The sequence below is a fragment of the Miscanthus floridulus genome, chromosome 11 (assembly GCF_019320115.1).
Source record: "Miscanthus floridulus cultivar M001 chromosome 11, ASM1932011v1, whole genome shotgun sequence".
Lineage (NCBI taxonomy): Eukaryota > Viridiplantae > Streptophyta > Magnoliopsida > Poales > Poaceae > Miscanthus > Miscanthus floridulus.
Window position 1 is genome coordinate 101,513,722 of NC_089590.1, and position 19,541 is coordinate 101,533,262.

The 19,541-nt window shown below is 45.4% G+C and overlaps 1 protein-coding gene and 1 pseudogene across 1 annotated transcript; both read right to left on the reverse strand.

Annotated features, from left to right (window-relative positions):
- Nucleotides 1-1,469: 1,469 nt before the first annotated feature.
- On the reverse strand, nt 1,470-3,056 carry LOC136491171 (uncharacterized). The gene is made up of 4 exons (XM_066487406.1): nt 2,568-3,056; nt 2,239-2,497; nt 2,068-2,153; nt 1,470-1,971 (listed from the first exon to the last, which is right to left on the reverse strand). Exons 1-3 carry the CDS (start codon nt 2,889-2,891, stop codon nt 2,116-2,118), a joined length of 621 nt encoding a protein of 206 aa, XP_066343503.1. The 5' UTR covers nt 2,892-3,056; the 3' UTR covers nt 1,470-1,971; nt 2,068-2,115.
- Nucleotides 3,057-15,409: 12,353 nt separating this feature from the next.
- LOC136494273 (NAC domain-containing protein 14-like) lies at nt 15,410-19,443 on the reverse strand (annotated as a pseudogene).
- Between the last annotated feature and the right edge of the window lie 98 nt (nt 19,444-19,541).

Here is a 19,541-nt window from a genome sequence, read left to right on the forward strand (position 1 = left end):
ACTTGGCATATCAGCCAGCTCAAAAGATTCTACAATTAAGTACAACAGATTGTACTCAAGTTTCAAGAGAAATAAAACAGAGATTATTCAAGAAGAACAGCTTCAAATATGAGCCCTGTCCAACGGACAGAACCAACCCGTAATCAGGTTGGGGAAAAAGGGGCTTCCCTGTTAACAGCCAACCCAGAAAAGGTTGCGCTACACGGGCAATCTTGTCACTCAACCATATGGAGATGGTCTGACTGACGGCCAACGGCCAAATAGCTTCTTGGGTAAGGAGACCCAAGCTAGCATTTGTCACTCTACCATAAAGAGATGGTACGACTGACAGCCCTGTCCAACGGACAGAACCAACCCATAATCAGGTTGGGGAAAAAGGGGCAGCCCTGCAAACAGCTCAACCCGGAAACTGGTTGTTGCTATACGGGCGCAATCGCTTACCCCAAGAGCTGGTACGATTGCTTACTTACCCTGCAAACAGCCAACCCAGAAACGGTTGTGCTATACGGGTCCGGTCGCCTACCCCAAGAGTGGTACGATCGAATACTTCGCCCAAGAAGCGGCACAAGCACTCCAACAACTCGGTCGCCTACCCCAAGAGTGGTACGATCGACTACTTCGCCCAAGAAGCGGCACAAGCACTCCAACAACTCGGTCGCCTACCCCAAGAGTGGTACGATCGACTACTTCGCCCAAGAAGCGGCACAAGCACTCCAACAGCTCGGTCGCCTACCCCAAGAGTGGTACGATCGACTACTTCGCCCAAGAAGAGGCACAAGCACTCCAACAACTCGGTCGCCTACCCCAAGAGTGGTACGATCAACTACTTCGCCCAGAGAGGGCACAAGCACTCCAACAACTCGGTCGCCTACCCCAAGAGTGGTACGATCGAATACTTCGCCCAAGAAGCGGCACAAGCACTCCAACAACTCGGTCGCCTACCCCAAGAGTGGTACGATCGACTACTTCACCCAAGAAGTGGCACAAGCACTCCAACAGCTCGGTCGCCTACCACAAGAGTGGTACGATCAACTACTTCTCCCAGAGAGGGACACAAGCACTCCAACAACTCGGTCGCCTACCCCAAGAGTGGCACGATCGACTATGTTGCCCAAGGAGGGGCACAAACACTCCAACAACTCGATCGTCTACCCCAAGAGTGGTACAATCGACTACTTCGCCCAAAGAGCGGCACAAACACTCCAAACAACTCGGTCGCCGACCCAAAGAGCGGTACGATCGACTACTTCGCCCAAGGAGCGATCTACAGTACAAATCGGTTGATTACCCCAAGAAAAGTATAATCAACTCCATCAACTCTACTACATCACAAGAAGAAACAAGCTATGGCAAAGCAGAAAAAAGCCACAAGGAAAGACAGGGCGAAACTTTTCCATATTATTCAAAGACATCTCAGAAGAAAAAGAAAGACAGGTCGAAGCCTGCTCATTTCAGTCAAAGACAAATTCAAAAGCAGGGCAAAGCCTGATCATATTTTCAGAGACAAGTATATATTACAAGAAACCACAAGTTCATTACACAAAACATCTAAGGAGCTGGAGGCACAGCAGGAAGCACATCCATCTGTTCCAAGATTTGGTCTGTAAGACCACCAAGCTCCACCTTCGCCTCATCCCATCGCTGCGCAAACTCTGCAGTCACGGAAGGATCTACAATCTGCTGAAGCGGAGCATCAGGAGTGGCAACCCGGATGAAGGATATAACATTGTTTACACAACGGTAAAAACCACCCTTGACAAACTCAAAAAATCGAGTTGACAACACCGGGATAATGCCTCTCAACCCTTGAGCAAAGTCCTCCTAGCGACAAACAGCAGCAATAATAGGCTTCACAGCTTCATAAAGAGCCCAGAATTGATCTTGGGCACCTGTCAGCTTAGTTTGGAGAGCCCGGAATTGATCATGGGCAGCTGCTAACTTCTCCTACAAATCTTGCACTGACTTCAAAGCCTGAACAAGGTCACGATCAGCTCCAGATCTAATCAGCTTGGCCTGAGCAAATAAATCTTGGGCCTCTTTCAATTTGATATCAGAAGAAGAACTTACAGACTCGGCTTGATTTTGAGAAGTACGGAGGGTATTGACCATCTCCTCTCATTCTTTCTGCCAACTCTCCTTATCCTTAACAAGAGCTGAAAAGAAAGCAGACAAAGAACTCAAAGAAAGAAAGAAAAAACAAGGCAGAAAAAGCAAGTATGCAAAGAAAGGAGAACCCACCAGTTTTTTCTTTCTTCAACGCGGAGACCTCATTCTGAGCAGCAGTAACAGCCTGCAAAGATGAGTCGCGCACCTTCTCAGCCTCAAGCACCTTAGCATTGAGGGCGGACTCCATCAGAGCACGCTGCGCCTTCTCATAAGTCAGGACAACTTCAGTCCGAGCCAGCTCATCTTCCTTTCTTTTCAAATTGGCTTCAGCAATGGCAGTAAATTGCGCCTCATGAGGACCGAACAAGACATCCTGATCTTGAAATAAAGACTGCAAAGCAAAAATATGTGAGACAGCAGCAGAAAAAACCAATATCGAAAGTTAAAAAGAACTCGAATACCTTGAGTTTGGCGCCATACGCGCCCGAGAAATTCTCCCACAAAGAAACCAACTCAGACAGCCGCTCAACACGACCGAGTTGGACCAACTCCTCCCCACCCTGAGTTAACAGGAGAGTACTTGGAGTAGAAGTCAAAGGCTGGCCGGCACTAGAAGTACCAGCAGCATCCACAGCAGCAACAGACGAAGGATTATTATCAGTCGGCTCCCCATTCACTGCATCCTCCCGAGCAGCTGCTTCGAGGTTGTCCAACAGGGACAACCCGGTCGGCAGAATAGGAGCAGCAAAAGGGCTGCCTAAGTTCACTTCAACTCGGTGCTCCATTGGAGGAGACACCGGAGTTCCAATAGCCTCCTCCTCAACACGCGGAGCAGGAGAGGCAATACGTGGAAGAGAAGCTACAAAGAAAACAACCCGTCAGACAGAAAAGAAAAAACCAAGAAAGCAAGCATAAACGGGAAAATAACTTACCAGCAGTAAAATCTTGTAGAGGTCCACCAGCATCAAGAGCCAGGGAAGAAGAAGTATCCTCCGAAGGCCTACATTCGAAAAAAAGAGCTCGGGCCAGTCAGAGACAAAAGCAAAAATGGCGAATCAGAAGACAAGATAAATATACTTACTTGATAACCTTCTTAAAGTTTCCAGCCACCCCTGAGAAGCCAAGATTAGGAGAGGCACATCGAACAAATCATCCTCAACCACCTCAAAGGAGGGGATTGGGAGGGCCTCCAGGACAGAAGCAGATACAACTGTCACAGAAGGGGCACAAGGTGTCCGGTTTCCGACTATAATGAAAAAAGCAATTCAGTTATTTAGGAAAAGAGCAAAAAGACAAGCACAAGAAAATTTACAGCGGAAGACTTACGGTCGAGTGATCAAGGGGACCTCATCCTCAGTCTCCACCTCGCTCAAGACAATAGACCGGCCTTCTATCAAGACAACAAAAGCTAGGGATCAGTAAAACAAAGCAAACCAAAAGACAGAGGCAAAAACAACACAGGAGAAAGCACAAGCTCACCTACGAGAACATTACCTGTTGAGGCAATCTGACGAATTGAACGTTGCCTCTTGGGTAAAATATGCTTAGCAGCAACCTCTGACTTCCGCTTCCTGGATGACAAGATATATTGAGCAATTCGAGGATCAGGAACATACTCAACGTAGGAGTGGTGACCTTCAAACAAGCCAGTAATCAACCTGGCAGAAGAAGAACCCGGCCCGGTAGCAGCAACTACCACAGGACCGGCAACAACATCATCATCTTCATCTCCTTCTTCGGCGGGCTCTTCAACAACAGCCCCGCCACCACCAGCAACAGCTATCTCAAGCTTAAAAGCCCGACCAAAACCCTGCAAGAGAAGAAGAAAGAAGTCAAAAACAGAATACGAATTACAAAAACCCAAAAGAACTCGGAGGAGATTACCACTTACCTCAGGAGGAGGATGAGCAGCATCATACTCTTCAACACGAGCAGGCATCACAGAGACCCCACCCAGAATACGCCCCAGGCGTTCAAGAATGACCTCCTCAGGCAACTCGACATCAGGAACAAGTCAGGAAGGATCTGAGGGCCCAGTATATTCAAAGCCATAATGCACCCTCTGCATAAGAGGTTGCACCCGGCGACGCAAGAAACTGGCAACTATACAATTGCCACTTAAGCTTGCCTGTTTAAGCACTGCAACTCGAGCGAGTATAGGCTTCAGAGCAGCACGCTCAGCAGAAGAGATTTTATCTTTCCAAATAGAGAGGGGAACGGGAAGAACAGAAAGATCATGAGAAAAGGAAAGAGCAGGTTTTGAAATATAAAACCACTTCTCCGCCCAATTCTTGATAGAATCAGAAAGGGTAAGAGAAGGGAAAGAAACTCCCTGATGGGATTGGATAAGGCAGCAGCCGAGAAAAGGAGTATTATTTCCGTCTGACAAACGCACACGGAAAAAATGACGAAAAAGAAGAAGATTTGGAGGAATTCCAACGAAAACTTCGCAAAAATGCACGAAGGTAGAAAGAAAAAGAACCCCGTTAGGGGTAAGATGATGGATTTGAATCCCATAGGATCCAAGAAACTCAAGCAAGAAATCGGACGGGGATAACAGAGCCCCGCCCGCACAAAAGGAACAAAAAGAACAGATTGATTCGGAGTGGGAGAAGGGACATCGTGCTCACCAGGACCAGAGAAATTAGAGAGACATTTCTCCTGAAGAAGGCCATGAGCAACAAGCAGATCCAACTCCGCCTCCGAAGTCGACGGCTTGGGGAGTTGCCTCTGCATTTTCCGCATCGCAACAAATTCGGTGTTCTCGATCACCTTGAGCGACGCCTCCTCGTCGACAGATTTGCCCTTATTCTTGCTCTTGTTCTTCGCCACCATCTCAGAAAAACAAAGACAAGATTTGGACAGAAATAGCAGGAGATCGAAGGCACAACGGAGCTAGGGTTTTGGCTGAGATTGGGGAATTTTTTACTGCAAAGGCAAGTTAAGCCAACAGTAACAGAGCAGTTATCTTTATACAAGAAAATACGTGGCCCACGAGGCCCAAAATCACACGGATTGCCCGAAGAGGCCCTTCAAAGTTACCGTTCCACAATTACCGTGCACACAAAATGAAAAGGCAACTGGTCCGTTCAGACTATAACGGATACATGACGAATTAACACATTCACAAGGAGGCAACCAGGAAAGAAGGATGCAACAAGTCAGTCATGACAAAACACCACAGTACAAACATACAAAAGAGCTCGGCCACATCAATAAACAACTCGGTCACAGAGCAGAAAGGAATATTTTTTCATTTCATCAAAGGTACATTGAGATTACAACAGAATACAAGATCTGATGAATTCGACGAAGAAAGCAAAGGAAATCATTCAGCACGAGGTTGCAACCCTCGAACCAAGATTCGATATTACCAGGCAGGATAAAACAACTCGAACGTACTTTTCTCCAAAGGAAAGGCGCACATCCAAGATTGCTATAGGTGACAGAGAAGGCACCCACAAGTCATCCAAGATTGACAACGACAACCACGTCAATATGGAAGAACCCGGCACCATCTCTCAACACGTGCTGATCTGTATTGGACTGAACCTAAATGGCACAGCAGAAGACTGAATAATGGCTGATCTACAATGGACTGTCGAAGAACAAGCCGGAACACGCGCCAATCATCACTGTAAGAAGAACAAAAAAGAAAGGGCAGGCACTAGAAGATGAGGCAACAGCAACATGCATCACTCACATCACAAGTCCTACACCATTTGCCTCAATATCCCTTACAGCTAAATACCACCTCGAGACTAGCCTGCTACTAGTCTCTATCACAAGACCTACACCATTTACTAGCAGAAGAAAACAGAAGAAAGAGAACAGGCCTGGGGGCTCGTCGAGCTCCCAAACTATAATATCCATGACTACAAAAAGAAGAAGAAGAAACTGCACAGCAGGGTATCAGCAACAGGCCATATTTATAGCACAACTCAGATGCACATATGCCAGACTCATGGAAGAAAAAAGAACTCCAAAAGGACAACCATGTGAACCACTGCAGAGCCAGGACTTCAGTAAAAAATCAGATGTGACTAGACCATCATGAAGGAACAGTACATACCTAGAACAACCATAGTACAAGATAAAGCATATCCAAGAGAATATTCCACAGCAGCAATACAACCCGTGAAGACACATTGAATTCTCCAACAACCAGAATGACAGCAGCAATAAGCAGCCGAACAAACAACTCGAAGACGTGTGAAGGATCACATACAAAATTACAGTGTCAAAGGATTACAGTTGAAAAAGAACTCGGACAGAGAAAAATTATACATCTCATTGATCGAAGACAAATACAAAGGTTACAGACGGCCAAACAGGACCGGATAAACTCAGACATAAGATAGAGACAAGATTCTTAAATATTGCAACAAGGAACCCTAGTGGCGGCAGCAGCGGCAGCCCGGACGCAGAAGAACAGATAGAGCAGCATGTTCATTACCAAGCAAGCATAAGCCCGGGGGCTGCTCAACCTCACACACCAGCATATCTATGAATGAAGAAAGAATTGAAGAAGAAATTTCCTACTCAAGGAAGAACCACAACCAACAAAGAAGGTATTTATAGCAAACCAGAGGTAAACAAGGCTAAAGATCACAAGAAAGAAAGAGGAAAAGAACAAAAGAGCAAAGCAACAAAGGCGAATAGTACCCAAAAGCAAGATTCCTGACAAAAAGTAAAAGAAGACGCTCACTCATGGCTATACAAGACCCATCCGTGACCAGCAAAAGACAAAGATCAAAGGAGTACAAATCAAGACCCTTCTTCCGGCTTCTTTTCAACAGAAAAGAACCCGGAGAAGGCTCGGGGGCTGCAAGTACCTACCACAGAAAAACATATTTTCAAATTTTTTGACCCTCCAGCTTTTTGTACCAAAAAACAAGAGGCTCGGGGGCTACACTCAATGAGTGCAATTTTTGCAAAATTGCACTCGCTGCACTCAAAGGAAAAAGAACCCGAGGACATCAAGCAAAAGTGCACATCAGCCAAAAGAAGAATCAAAGAAGACCATCTCAAGATTTCACTTCAAGAAGGACCCGGATCAAGACTACAACAACTCGGCCCTTGAAGCTCAATCATGAAATGCTCAGGGGCTTATCGATGGGGAACCCTACGGGCCCCCCATAGACCATACTGCAGGGAGGTAGGCCTTGGTAACAAGGCCTACAGCCCAATCACCAAGAAGAACGCGGAGCAAAGCAACGTGCAAAACCGAAAACTCCAACTCAAACTATACAAGGAAAGGCGCCTGAAGCGTAGCTTAGGACTCTGACCTTGTATCCGAATAGGACACAAACAACGCCTCTCAGCGCCTGGACTATAAAGGGCTGGTGAGGGTACCCATTGTAAGAGGAGAACGCATACCCGATACTCAAAGCAATACAACGCAAATAGGCTAACGCCAAAACTGGACAGTAAGGTTATTACTCGACCAAGTCGAGGGCCTGAACCAGTATAAATCATGAGTCTCTTTGCGTAACCGCCGAATTTCGCTATTCGCCGAAGCCCGAACAACTGTCCCGGGTACCCCCGTGGCAGGCTATCGGTGGTAAAATATCGACACATATATAGAGAGCTATTTAGCAGGGAAGCTCAAATTTGATATGCCTCGAAAAATGAAAGTTGATGATAATCCTTTCCCAATAGATCAAAACATGGTTGATGCTGGGCTATTCAAAGGAAAAACTAAGGTCCTAACATCAACTAAATCAAAAGAAGCTGAAACAGTTGATCCCAAGATACAAATATTGGTTGACGAGTATAGAGAGATTAGAAGACGTCGTGCCGAGCAAAAGAGCCGATACGAGCAAGGGAAGACGTCAAAAGCAGAGACGACAAAGCCACGGGTCACATCTCAGATTCTATTGAATAAATGGCAGTGGCAGAAGGAAAAAGGATTATCAGCGTTGGTTAAAAGATCAAGCGTACTAGCATCAACTAAAAGAAGAGAGGTATGAAAGGAAACAAACCAAATTACATTAGAATTATCCTTTCTTTAGGCATTACTGGAATGAAGGTTTGAAGTTGTCCTACCAGACATGACTGTCCAGAATAGGAGCAATTAATATCGAGAGTATAGACAGTCTCAAACCAACCACCGATCTATCCATGCTCAAGATGCATATCATCATAATAACATAGATCATCACTTAAAAAATAAGTGTTCATAATTGACTTGGAAAAAGAGTCAGTTGATCAGGACTAGACTGATCATAAAGAAGAAGGCAATGAAAGAAGATATGTGTGGTAGGAAGGCCAGTGGTGCCTAGGAGGTTTAACAAGAAGCCAGAAGAGAAGAGTGCAATGCCTAAGGAATAAAGAGATGGAATAGGCTCAGGCATCCGGTAAAACTCAAGTATGGCATACCAAGCAAATAGCCTGATAGAAAGCAACCATCGGCTAATATCCAAATGGCTTTCCTGTTGCCATCGGAATTCAGAGCTCTAGCAGATCAAGAATTTTATTCGGATTTCGATGAATCAGAGTATAAGGAGATAGTTGCCAAGTTAACGGTTGTACATCAAGTAATATTTAACAAACCAGACAAACATCGGCACTTACAAGCGTTATATATGCAAGGTCTTGTCAATGGGAAGCCAATGAACAAGATGTTGGTGGACGGAGGTGCTTCTATCAATCTTATGTCTTACACTACTTTTTGTAAACTTGGCAAAGGACCAGAAGATCTGATGGAGACTGACATGATTCTTAAGGATTTTGGAGGTAATACATCTAAGACCCTGAGGGGCAATAAACGTTGAACTAACAATTGGGAGTAAGACTTTGCTCACAACATTCTTCGTCAAAGATGGAAAAGGGTCGTACAGTTTGCTCCTCAGTCGTGATTGGATTCATGCAAATTGTTGTATACCATCAACCATGTATCAGTGTTTGATTCAATGGCATGGAGATGACGTCGAACTAGTTCACGCTGATGAGTCCAGTGAGCATCGCAACAGCTGATCCAGTCTCTGGGAACTAGGAGACTTCGAATGTTTTTCTGGCAAGTCATGGGAAGGAGGCTTCATTAAGATCAGCAATGAAAGCCAACAACCGATGCAAGCGATCGGCTCTGAGAGTTTATTTTAGTAGAAAAATCATGGCTTCACATCGGCCATTGGATTAAAGGAAAAATAAGCGTTGAGTCTTGGAAATGGGTTTAGGTCGATGCATGTGAATGCTGAGTCAAAGTGTAAGTGCGACTCAGAGTTAATGGATTTCTTAAAGAAATTCTGTTTCACTTAATTGGATACTTGACCTGGGTTGATCAATCGTCTAACCTTTGGTATGAAAAGTTGTGCAGGCAAAATATTTAAAGGGACGTTATCCTAGCATCTAATCAACATTCAATAGCCGATTTATTCTTGGCTCTAATAGCCGGTACCAGAAAGGTATCGCCTCTAGTTCAAAAAATGAAAATCTTCAAAGACAATAAAAGCCGATACGATATGTATCGCCTATAGAGCAAAAACAAAAGATAAAAACAGTCATATACAAGAGCATTGTACTGAGGTACATTCATAGAAAGAACAGGAGTCTTTGTTCATTGGATGACCCTAGATACAATCTAACTAAAGATCTTGTTCACCACATCCTAGGCGGATGTGATGTCTACTATGGCCTCCGCTGCCATGACAAATTATTCGAGCAGGTCCTCATGTTCCTCAGGGCCGTCGCCCATTGGGAAACCAATCGTGGAGCTCAGTACCCAGTCTAGACCTGCGTCGTGGTCAGTGTCACCGCCGCACCATGATGAACATCGTGAAGGGCGATCTCCTAAACACGGACCGGAATGTCTTGGAGACTGAGCGTCGATAGGGGAACCCCGGGCATTGACGGCGTCTACAACCACATTTCGCTGCCAGTTAGAGAGACTCTAACTGCACCATCAGGGCTGACAGTCATAGGAACAAAAGACTATCAAGATAAAGATAATGGAAATCAGAATGAGGCGTTCCTAGAATTTATCTTACCCGCCACCATGGCATCAGACTTGGCTAGCCACGCTCGGACAACGCTGGCCTCCTCCTCAGCCACGTGAAGGGTGGCCTGAGAGACCCTAAGGCGAATCTCCAGTTGACCGTTCTCCCAAGTCACCTTGGAATAGTGATTTTGAGCCATCCTCCACTCATGAAGGTAGCGCCAGGCGTCGTCGCCATTGTAGGAGTCGGAAGAATCTGATGACGAGGCCAACATAGAAGATGCGGCGTCAGAAGGCCCGCCGACCCTAGGAAGAGGACGGAGACTATCATTCACAACAAACCTATAGATAAGTCAGAACTATTCATCATCATAAACAAGAAGTGTCAATCTCACCTCATGCGTCGGAGACGCTGGTTCATCGGCATATTCTCTTTCGGGATTTCCTCAGCCGCGCGCTTGCCTCGGTTGTCTTCGCCGACCATGAAGGATGATTGGATCTATGAAAGAGAGAAGGAAAGCCGCTATAGGACTTCGGCAGGCGGAGAGGAGCAAAGAAACAGTTGTGAGTGGAGATGTGTTCTTGGCTAAAACCACCGGCTAGTATTTGAAGACCTGAAGCGAAGAGGTGGACGCCTCAGGACGTGTAAAAGGCAACCGCAATTAATAGAAGGCGAAGCGCCACTTCACTAATAGCCGATGGGAGTACGACGTTGAGCAACTGAAGGCAGGAAATTGAAGGGTTCTCTTAATAAAAGCCATGTTTTCAGACTTGATTGGATTAGAGTCTAGGATCGGTTGTATCAAATCGGCTCTTTAGCCGAAAAAAGAAGCAGTAATTAAATAACGGAGAGTATGATCGATTCTACACAAGATACGCGTTGACATGCAGATCTCAAGTCTAGAACATCATAGGTCGCTCTAAATATTTCTAGCCGAATAACATCAGCTCCCGTGATCTGTTTGACTTCTTCGGCTGATCTAGGGATGCTCTCGAAGACTGTACTTATGATGATCAAAAGCGAGATAGCCGGTATGGTCACCTAATCGGGAGAAACCTTATCGGATCAAGCGTTGTGCGCTTGGTACATTTTGGAAACACTGAGAGGAAAAGAAGGATTCGGCAGAGCAATCGAATGGGGAATATTGGAAGGAATATTACCCTAATGTTTGGATTAATACTTGACAATCAATTTGCTCGGTTGATAGCTCTAATAGCCGATACCAGAAGGGTATCACTTCTGGTGTGAAAAATAAACCCAGAAGGGTAAAAGCCGGTATAATGTGTATCGCCCGTAGGAGCAAAGCAAACATGGATAGAGTGATGCATATAGTATGAAGTATGAAACAAAAGGAAAAATCACTCAAGATAGAGGAATTGTTTGCTAATATCACCTATTACAAACTACGGATAGGAAAACACTTTGGCTATTATATCATCGACCTGGGAGATAAAGGTTATAGAGTTGGCGATGTTGGAGAAATCCTCGACCAGGTGCTCATAATCTCCAGGGTATCCGATGGCTGAAGCTTCACTGGGGAAGAAGCCAAAGATCTGTGGCCAGAGTGAACTTGCGCAGCAGCCAACGCCATGGCAGCACCATGATGAATGCCATGAAGAGCAACTTCTCTACACAGTTTGGGATGTCATGCAAGCAAACCATCGAAACAGCGCCCCTGGCATTGACAAATCCCGCCTCATAGTCCATAGCTAAACAGAGGCTTTCCAGTTGAGCCGATAGATCTAATAGATTTAAGAAAGAGGTGATCAGGATCTTAGAGGCAAAATTTAAGAAGACATAGAGAATTATGGTCAATGTCTCACCAGCGATTCTGGCTTCAGCCTTGGCCAGCCTCTCCCGCACCGGGTTTGCCTTAGGAGGTGATCAGCCCTGAACTATGGCCAGAGCCGACTCTGCAATAGCGAGGCAGTCAGGCAAGTTTCTCGCCGGTCCGATCAATGGAAGCGATCAAGTCGTCGTTATCTCTTGGCCTCCTCAGATAGTGGGGAAGCTGGCGACAAATTAGTGCTGAGGATGACCCCGAAGGTCGAGCAGAGTCAGCCCTTTGCTCTGAAATGACAGGAAACATCAGTGAGGTGCACCCTCTTGACAAAGGATGCGCTGGCGTGATGAAGCAGATCCATCGAGAGCCTCCTCAGCAAATCTATTGCTGTTCTTCATAATCTCAAGCCTATGGAAAAAGCAAAAACTATACTAAGGATACAGGAGGTTGAAGACGAAGCGGGTAGTTTTTCGATCCAGAGCCATGGCCCGTATATATAACCTGGGAAGGCAAGAAGATAGACTTCGCCGGGGGTGTCAAACTGAAATCAGGAACAAAAATGGATCGACGCTCCGGAAGTTCAAGGGACAGATAATGAAGAGATAACAAATTCAGACTTATTGCTTCCTCGAATTACAAAATATCATGGGGCGGATACGAAAATTTACATTGACCTAGGGACCAATCCACCGAGATTTCTTTGGATTGAAGGGAGTCTGAACCCTCACAAGGCCTAAGGTCATCGTGAATTGAGTCACGTCGGCCCATTGATAGAATTGTGCTAGAAAAAGGGGAAAGGCCGCCCAACAGATGCCCAACTGATTCCTTGGTGAACTGTGGGAAAGAAGCCTAGTGGCTTTTATGGTGGGCATTTGGTGGAACAAATAAGGGAAAGGTGTCCACATATTTTAGCCCTTGTAAACACTAGAACTAGCTCTGCGAGCATGGTGAGAAGACACAGGTGATGTCACAAGACTTCTTCTAGCCACAGTAGCTGATCCTCTTGCTCGACAAGGCGTTAGAATGAGCGATACAATCACCCTATGCACAAGAATTCTTCTAACCGCTCAAGATCTTCATAGCAAGAGAATGGACCATGGAGGGTCCAGGCGGCGCTCGAGGCGCTCGAGGGAGCAGATGGAAGAAAAACATGGCTGAATTGTTGAGTTGCTCTCGCCAGGGTCGGATAGTCATTTTATAGCCGACCCAGGGAAGATGAATCCAAGTGCCCGTAAAGCAGTGACGCTCTTGTAAAAAGTTTTGAGGCATAGGCTCATGAGTGGACGCAAGCGGCGACAAACAGTGGACCCCTAGATCAAGGTTCTCTACCCGTGACTAGTGGACCAATCAGGGATACAGATATGATAATTTTGAATAAAATTACTTTTATCCTAAAATTAGAGGGGCATGTGTTTACACCAAAATTTAGAAGAAGAGTCGCAGGGACTCGAAAGCTCCCAAGATCATGTCATCAAGGAATCAATTGCGTGCAGATTAAAACCTAGCTGATTCGGATGCAAAAACTAGAATCGGCTTTCTTCAGATAGCGCCAGCGGATAACGACAAATGCTACGTTCGGCGCCAAGACGAAACATGTTGGACTCTACAAAAAGAGAAAGATTAGAGTTCAAGTTATCTTAAATTAGAAATGTTTTCTTTAAGGTCAAAAATTATGATGAGTCGTGCTTAGACAGAGTCATGCACAGGTCCCGGGTATAAATATCAAGCCCCAGCTATTGTAAAAGAACAACAATCAATCCAATATACAAGTCATTTATTTTTTAGCTCCGGCCACCCTTAGGAGTAGGAGTAGAGTAAATCTCGACAAGTTCTTCAGCAAGTACGGCTACATCGATCTGGTCGACCTCCACTGCTTGTTGTAAGTACCGTCATGGCTTATATCCTCTGTTCGTATAGGCTGCATCGATCCGGTCGACCTCCACTGCGACTCATGGTATAAGTTAGTTATCGATTCTTGCCTAGTTCAAGTATGGCTGCATCGATCCGGTCGACCCCCACTTGCATGAACTAGATCAAGGTCAAGTTATCGGCTCTATCTTAGAATGACAGTCTCTGGTAGATTCATTAAGTTACCGATGTTGCTTATTATCTTCATTATTTATCTAATTACAGCAATATCACTCTGCCCGATTGTGATTGATCTAGACCGGCCTTATATCTTGTTTAAGCCCATCGTTTGTTAACCTGAAATTGATCTCATCTACACGTTAAATGATGAGCTACGTTTTATCGGCTGTTTTACGTCAATCTTGATCGTGCATAGCGTGCGGTTAAAGCATGTTGCGTCTTGAGTGGATTTATTGGCTAACGAGAACTGTTCCATGGCCCGTTATCACGGCCTATGTGATTCTGCCTCATATCCCACTGTTAGCACCGTGGAGTGGGGATCATTATTTGATAAATCTATTCCTGATAAAAGTATGACTTTAACTGTGCGGTATGCCTGAATCGGCTGTTTTAGCCGATATCAAGTGCTTTCACGAACAGTTCGCATTACGAGACCGTTGAAGTAAAGATAGGTTGAAAGATATGTTAGCCCCATGATCTTATTATTGTATTACGGCCTGCATGATTCTGTCCTTATGCCCTACTGATATTAGTAATGAGTCAGGGTCGTCGAGTCTATTGTTATTTCTACCGGCCTGCATGATTCTGCCTCATGCTTCACTGGTCATAGCGATAGATGAGATCTAACATGTTCATTAGATTTATCTTTATTAAACTGGTTAAGTGGTGTTGAATTATTTCTTTATATAAAAAGGGGTTCGGTTACCTGTAATCATTGGTTTGGTATAAACCAATCATTGTTGACATCTTATTACCATTGATTAATATTTGTTCAAATAACGACATTTATCCTGAATGATAACCGATTCTTCTTATACAATCCAATGAGCTTTAACCGATTTATTCTCATGAATATGCTGGAATCGACTATTTAGTCGATCTCCTTTCATATCGGCTCTCAGAGCCGCACATTCGGGACTGTCTGGCAACACCGGCAAGTTCCGCCCTTAATTACTGATAAACTTCTCTCATTGTAAATTACAGGGTCAAATTGACTGACACGTCTTAGGGAGGAGTGCGCAGGATCGACCACCTCCGCGCTGAAGTTAGACGAATCTATAGCTGCATTGAGCAGACCCTTCCGACTTGCTGCGTGTAGTCCTCAGCACTGGGACGAAAATTCTATGTCGACACTGTAATTTATTTACCATTAATAACGATGGCTCACGAGCTGGTTTGTTTATCATTAATGGCCGTGGCTCCCGGGCTTGCAGCGGCTCGGCTTGCATCCGTGGTGCCCTGGTTTGGTGGGGAGGCCGAGCATGGTGCGGTGGAAGGTGCAACGTAATGGTCTGGCTACAGAATAACCTATTCTCAGAATATACTCTATATATATATATATATATATATATATATATATATATATATATATAAGCGTCTACACAAAATTGTAAAGTCTTGCGACACTGAAAGGCTTTCTTTTTCTTTCAGCAAAATAGCAGCGGCATCTTCATCAATCTTCAGAAATAAAAATTATTTATAAAGAAAACTGCATCTTGCCCGGACACTAGCAAATCCTGGTAACCAAACAAGATACTGTCACAGGTTACAGTCAGATCACAATCGCTCGAGATTGCCGCTACATTGCAACAGGCTGTAAGTACATTGCCCCACTCTACCCAAAAGATCCAGATAACTACTGCTACACTAGGGAAAGTTGTTAATGCAATGAGTGCATTATTCAGTACTCAACCCATTTGTGGTTGTGGGGGGAGGGGGGGAAAGAAACTTCTACCATGCAAATCTACGGGCAGAGGAATGCTCCTGGATTCACAAACTGCACCACAGAGATGTTTCTGTGCCAAGTGGTCACTAATCGTGCCTTCATGTCCGCATACTGCTCACTTCAACGAAATGGAAAAAGGAGCATTATGCCGTGTCTTCCAGATCCTCCTAGATTCCATTAACGTGTGCGCCAGCTGACTACAATCTGCAAAATGACAACCAATTTGCTTAGCACGTTTCTTATCAACACACAGAAAAACACATAGATTAGCAACCATCAAAACCTCAAGGAAGCAAGTGACAGCCAATATACTCTGAATCAGGTCCTGTGATCCTCAGCTAAGGGTACTGAAGCAGATGAACCAGCAGTTGTTGATGTGGAAGCATTAGCGGTATTGGAGATGTGGGCCGGAGAGACCTGCTCAAACCTGAGCTCAAGATCTGGTGGCTGCTCAACAGATACATCATTGGATAACAGCATGCCACAGGAATCAGGACCATCAGTGAGAGAAAAGGACAGGTCATTTAGCTCTAAGTACTGCTTCGGCTCCTCGTGCTACCAGCATAGGGTGAATCAAATGTTCACCACATGAGTCACAATGATTAGTGTTGCTCACCAGAGCCTGGGGCCCAAGCTCATCCACTTCACAGAATATTGTTTCAACATCATCCAAAGATACTCTATTGTCACTATCATAGTCAGCAGTTGAATCAGGCTGCATCGAAACCAGAAATAAAAAAGTTACTGGAGCTAACAAAAAAAGAAAACAAAAAAGAAAGGAGCTTGGTGCCAACGAAATTACCAGCAAACCATCTTCACCACCAGTACATAAAAGATGCATTGAGGAACATCTGATAATCTCAGCTAGCAGTTGTATGTGTATGCAATCATTAGGAATATCAGGAGAAGGTCTATCAGGATGAACTCCATTGACAGCAGGTCTGTTGATACTTTCTGCTGAGGAGCCCAAGGAAACCTTGCCATCATAACTCACAGCCAGGTGTTGACCAGCAAAATTCAACACACCATGACTTGATTCAGGTACGCAAGGGGCCACAGAAGGGGCACATGGAGAACATTCTACATTGCTGGCATCGTTCCAGTCTTCTTCGTTGAATGGAGCACCATACTGTGCCCCAATCTTGGGCCCTGGACCACTTTTCTGAAAGATTTTGCATAGAACGCAGGCATCCTGAAAGGAGGAGGTGAGAAACAAATTATACAGCAAATCATGCCACTGGTAACTCTCTAATTCAGCAAAGAGCTAATATCAAATGAGCCAACTCTTGTACAAATGTTTGTGTCATTCTGTTCTCTACTTAATGTGCAAATTTGTTCAGTCACGCAGGTTGGCACATGATCCAGAGCTATGCACTCTGCTCAACCAAAATACTCAATAAACCGCAACATTCCCCATTAGGAGCTTTCTGTTCTGGCTGGCAGTGGCAGCCAGCGGGAGGGAACCTGATCTATCAAGTAAGTCCTTTGATTGGTGGTGGGAAAGATCAAGCAACGCTACTGCTGGGTTAACAAAGAAGGGGTTCAACTCTCTTGTGATCCTAGGACCTTGGACCATATGGAATCACCGCAATAGTTGTGTTTTCGATGGAGCTGCTCCCAGCTTGGCCGGTGCTTTGGGTTTTGTCTTGGTGGAGCGTCGGTTGTGGGCTTTGGCTGGGACTCGGGGCTTTCATTCTTGCGCCGCCCCCCCCCCCCCCCCCCCCCCCCCAGGTAGTTCTGTAGCCTGAGTTAGTCTAGCTTTGGTCGCCTCTATGTTTTCACAGGCGCGTATGTATTTTTGTTAAAGTGGAGTGGGGTGGTGTGTGTTGTACGGGGGTCTCTTCCCCCTTTTCTTCTTCTTAATATAATAAAGCACAGTTCTCCTGCGTTTTCCAGAAAAATATCTATCAATTGAAGGAGCAAAAGAAAAGTTTTTCTCTCTCCAAATATTTAAATCACCTCAGCAAATTTTCAGAATTTCAATGGTTTTGTTCAATTCCAAACTTCTATAAAAGAACTACATACAGCCAAATCAGAGTAATCTGCCTAAAGAAGGATGGTAGTCTGCAAAATGGTGCATTTAATAAGGTTAATAATGAAAGTACATCAAACACATAAAGGGGCCATACCAGTTTAACACCAGAAGCAGCTAGTTCCTCGTCCTCCAGCCTATATTCGTACATTACCCAGTCAGTTCTATCACCTCGTGGTGGCTTGCCAAGATGAAACACTAAAGTTCTCTTCATCCCAACAGTGCTAGAATTATATACCACCGGCCTGTCCTTCCCGGTAGCTTTCCAATATCCAACTCCAGTTGAGCGATTAGTCCTTAACCCACTAGAATATTTCCTATCGCGTGGGCAAAAGAAATACCACACTAGATCGTTACTCTCCAAGGAAGCTCTCTCTATAAAAAAGTGAAACAAGAGACATTAAACCATCAGAACAGTTTAAGGATCCGTCATCTGAAAAGTAAGATATTTACAGACAAATGCAAAACGATACAGAAGTGCACGTGCTGGTAATTGTACAGATCCTTTTGACTCCTAGTGACACAGAAATAAATGAAACTGCTTTGGTGCAATACCTGGAAGATCCCAAGGGGCGAACTTGTATAGATCAATCTCAGTAATAGCATTGCAGCGTAAGTGTTTTCCCAGTAGCTTCCTCTTTAAATAGTAGACTGTGAGTTCTACATCAGTTGGATGAAACCGGAATCCAGGAGGAAGAGATGTCTTGGCCATAGGGAGAACACTTGTTTCACTTTTAGCAGTAATTGATGGTAATGAGGTACAAAATTGGAAAGAAGGAAAAGAAGGTGGTTGTAGGTAGAAAAGAAGCAGCAAGTTGGTGAAAGCTGGAACGTCCAGTACAAGAAAGATTGACAACTATCAAGTCCAATGCCAAAATATTGTAGGGCGCAAGAAACGTCGGTGGCATTCGCAGCAGCGAGAGCAGGGGCAATCCTTTTCTGTGATATCAAAAGACATCTGAAAGTCCTGCATGAAAGAATGCACCGGTATGTTAGGAACATATGATTGAAAGGAAAAGTGTCTTTCTTGTAAAACTCAGCATGGCAAAATGACTCGAAGAAGCCCTGCCCAAGCAAGTAGAGGGGCTGGGGAGTGAAATGGATTACAACTGGGGAGCGACTAGCAGTATCACTAACAATCAATTGGAGCGGAATGTGATCGCCCAAAACAAAACGGGTTCGCCCAAACTGGAATGGCAGTGCAGATGCAGGCATGAACAGTGATCCGCTGTCGAGCAAAACAAATCCGTCCTACAAACAAGTAAACAAGGAGGTGGAAACGTGCGTGCGAGCGTACGAACTATTGGGAATGTTCTCTGCACCACAGCAATGCACTACAACTGGATGGAATCAACCCTAAATCAACGAGTGACAAGAGGCAGGCCGGCAGATGATTAGCTGAACAATTGGAGAAGTGTTGGAGGAGAGATCCATTACCAGGGCAAACGAAGAGCCAGGAAAATGGGGTTGGGGCCGACGAGACTCACGAGGAGGAGGTGTCGGCGGTGGGACGAGGAGCGCTGCCGCGGAAGTTGCCGTGGCGAGAGGTGGTGGAGCTGCCGCTGCGACGGTGACAATGGAGTTTGCAGTGGACTGCGGCGTGGCGACTGCCCCCCGTGGGGGAGCGGAGAGGAGGGACGCGAAGGCGCAGAGGCTGCTGGACTCAACCTCGACCTTGGTGAGGAATGCCTGCACTGCTCGGAGCTGGCTCTGGCTCTGCTGTCTGCTCTGCCGTGCCGCCGCCCTCCGTCCCCCTTCCTCCTCCTCTCCCACTCCCAGGCAGGCTCCACTGCGACTCGTCCTGCAATTATGTGGTTAGTGTTTGGGCTGAGGAGCCTAGATCCAATGGGCCAAAATGCTGCTTGTTTG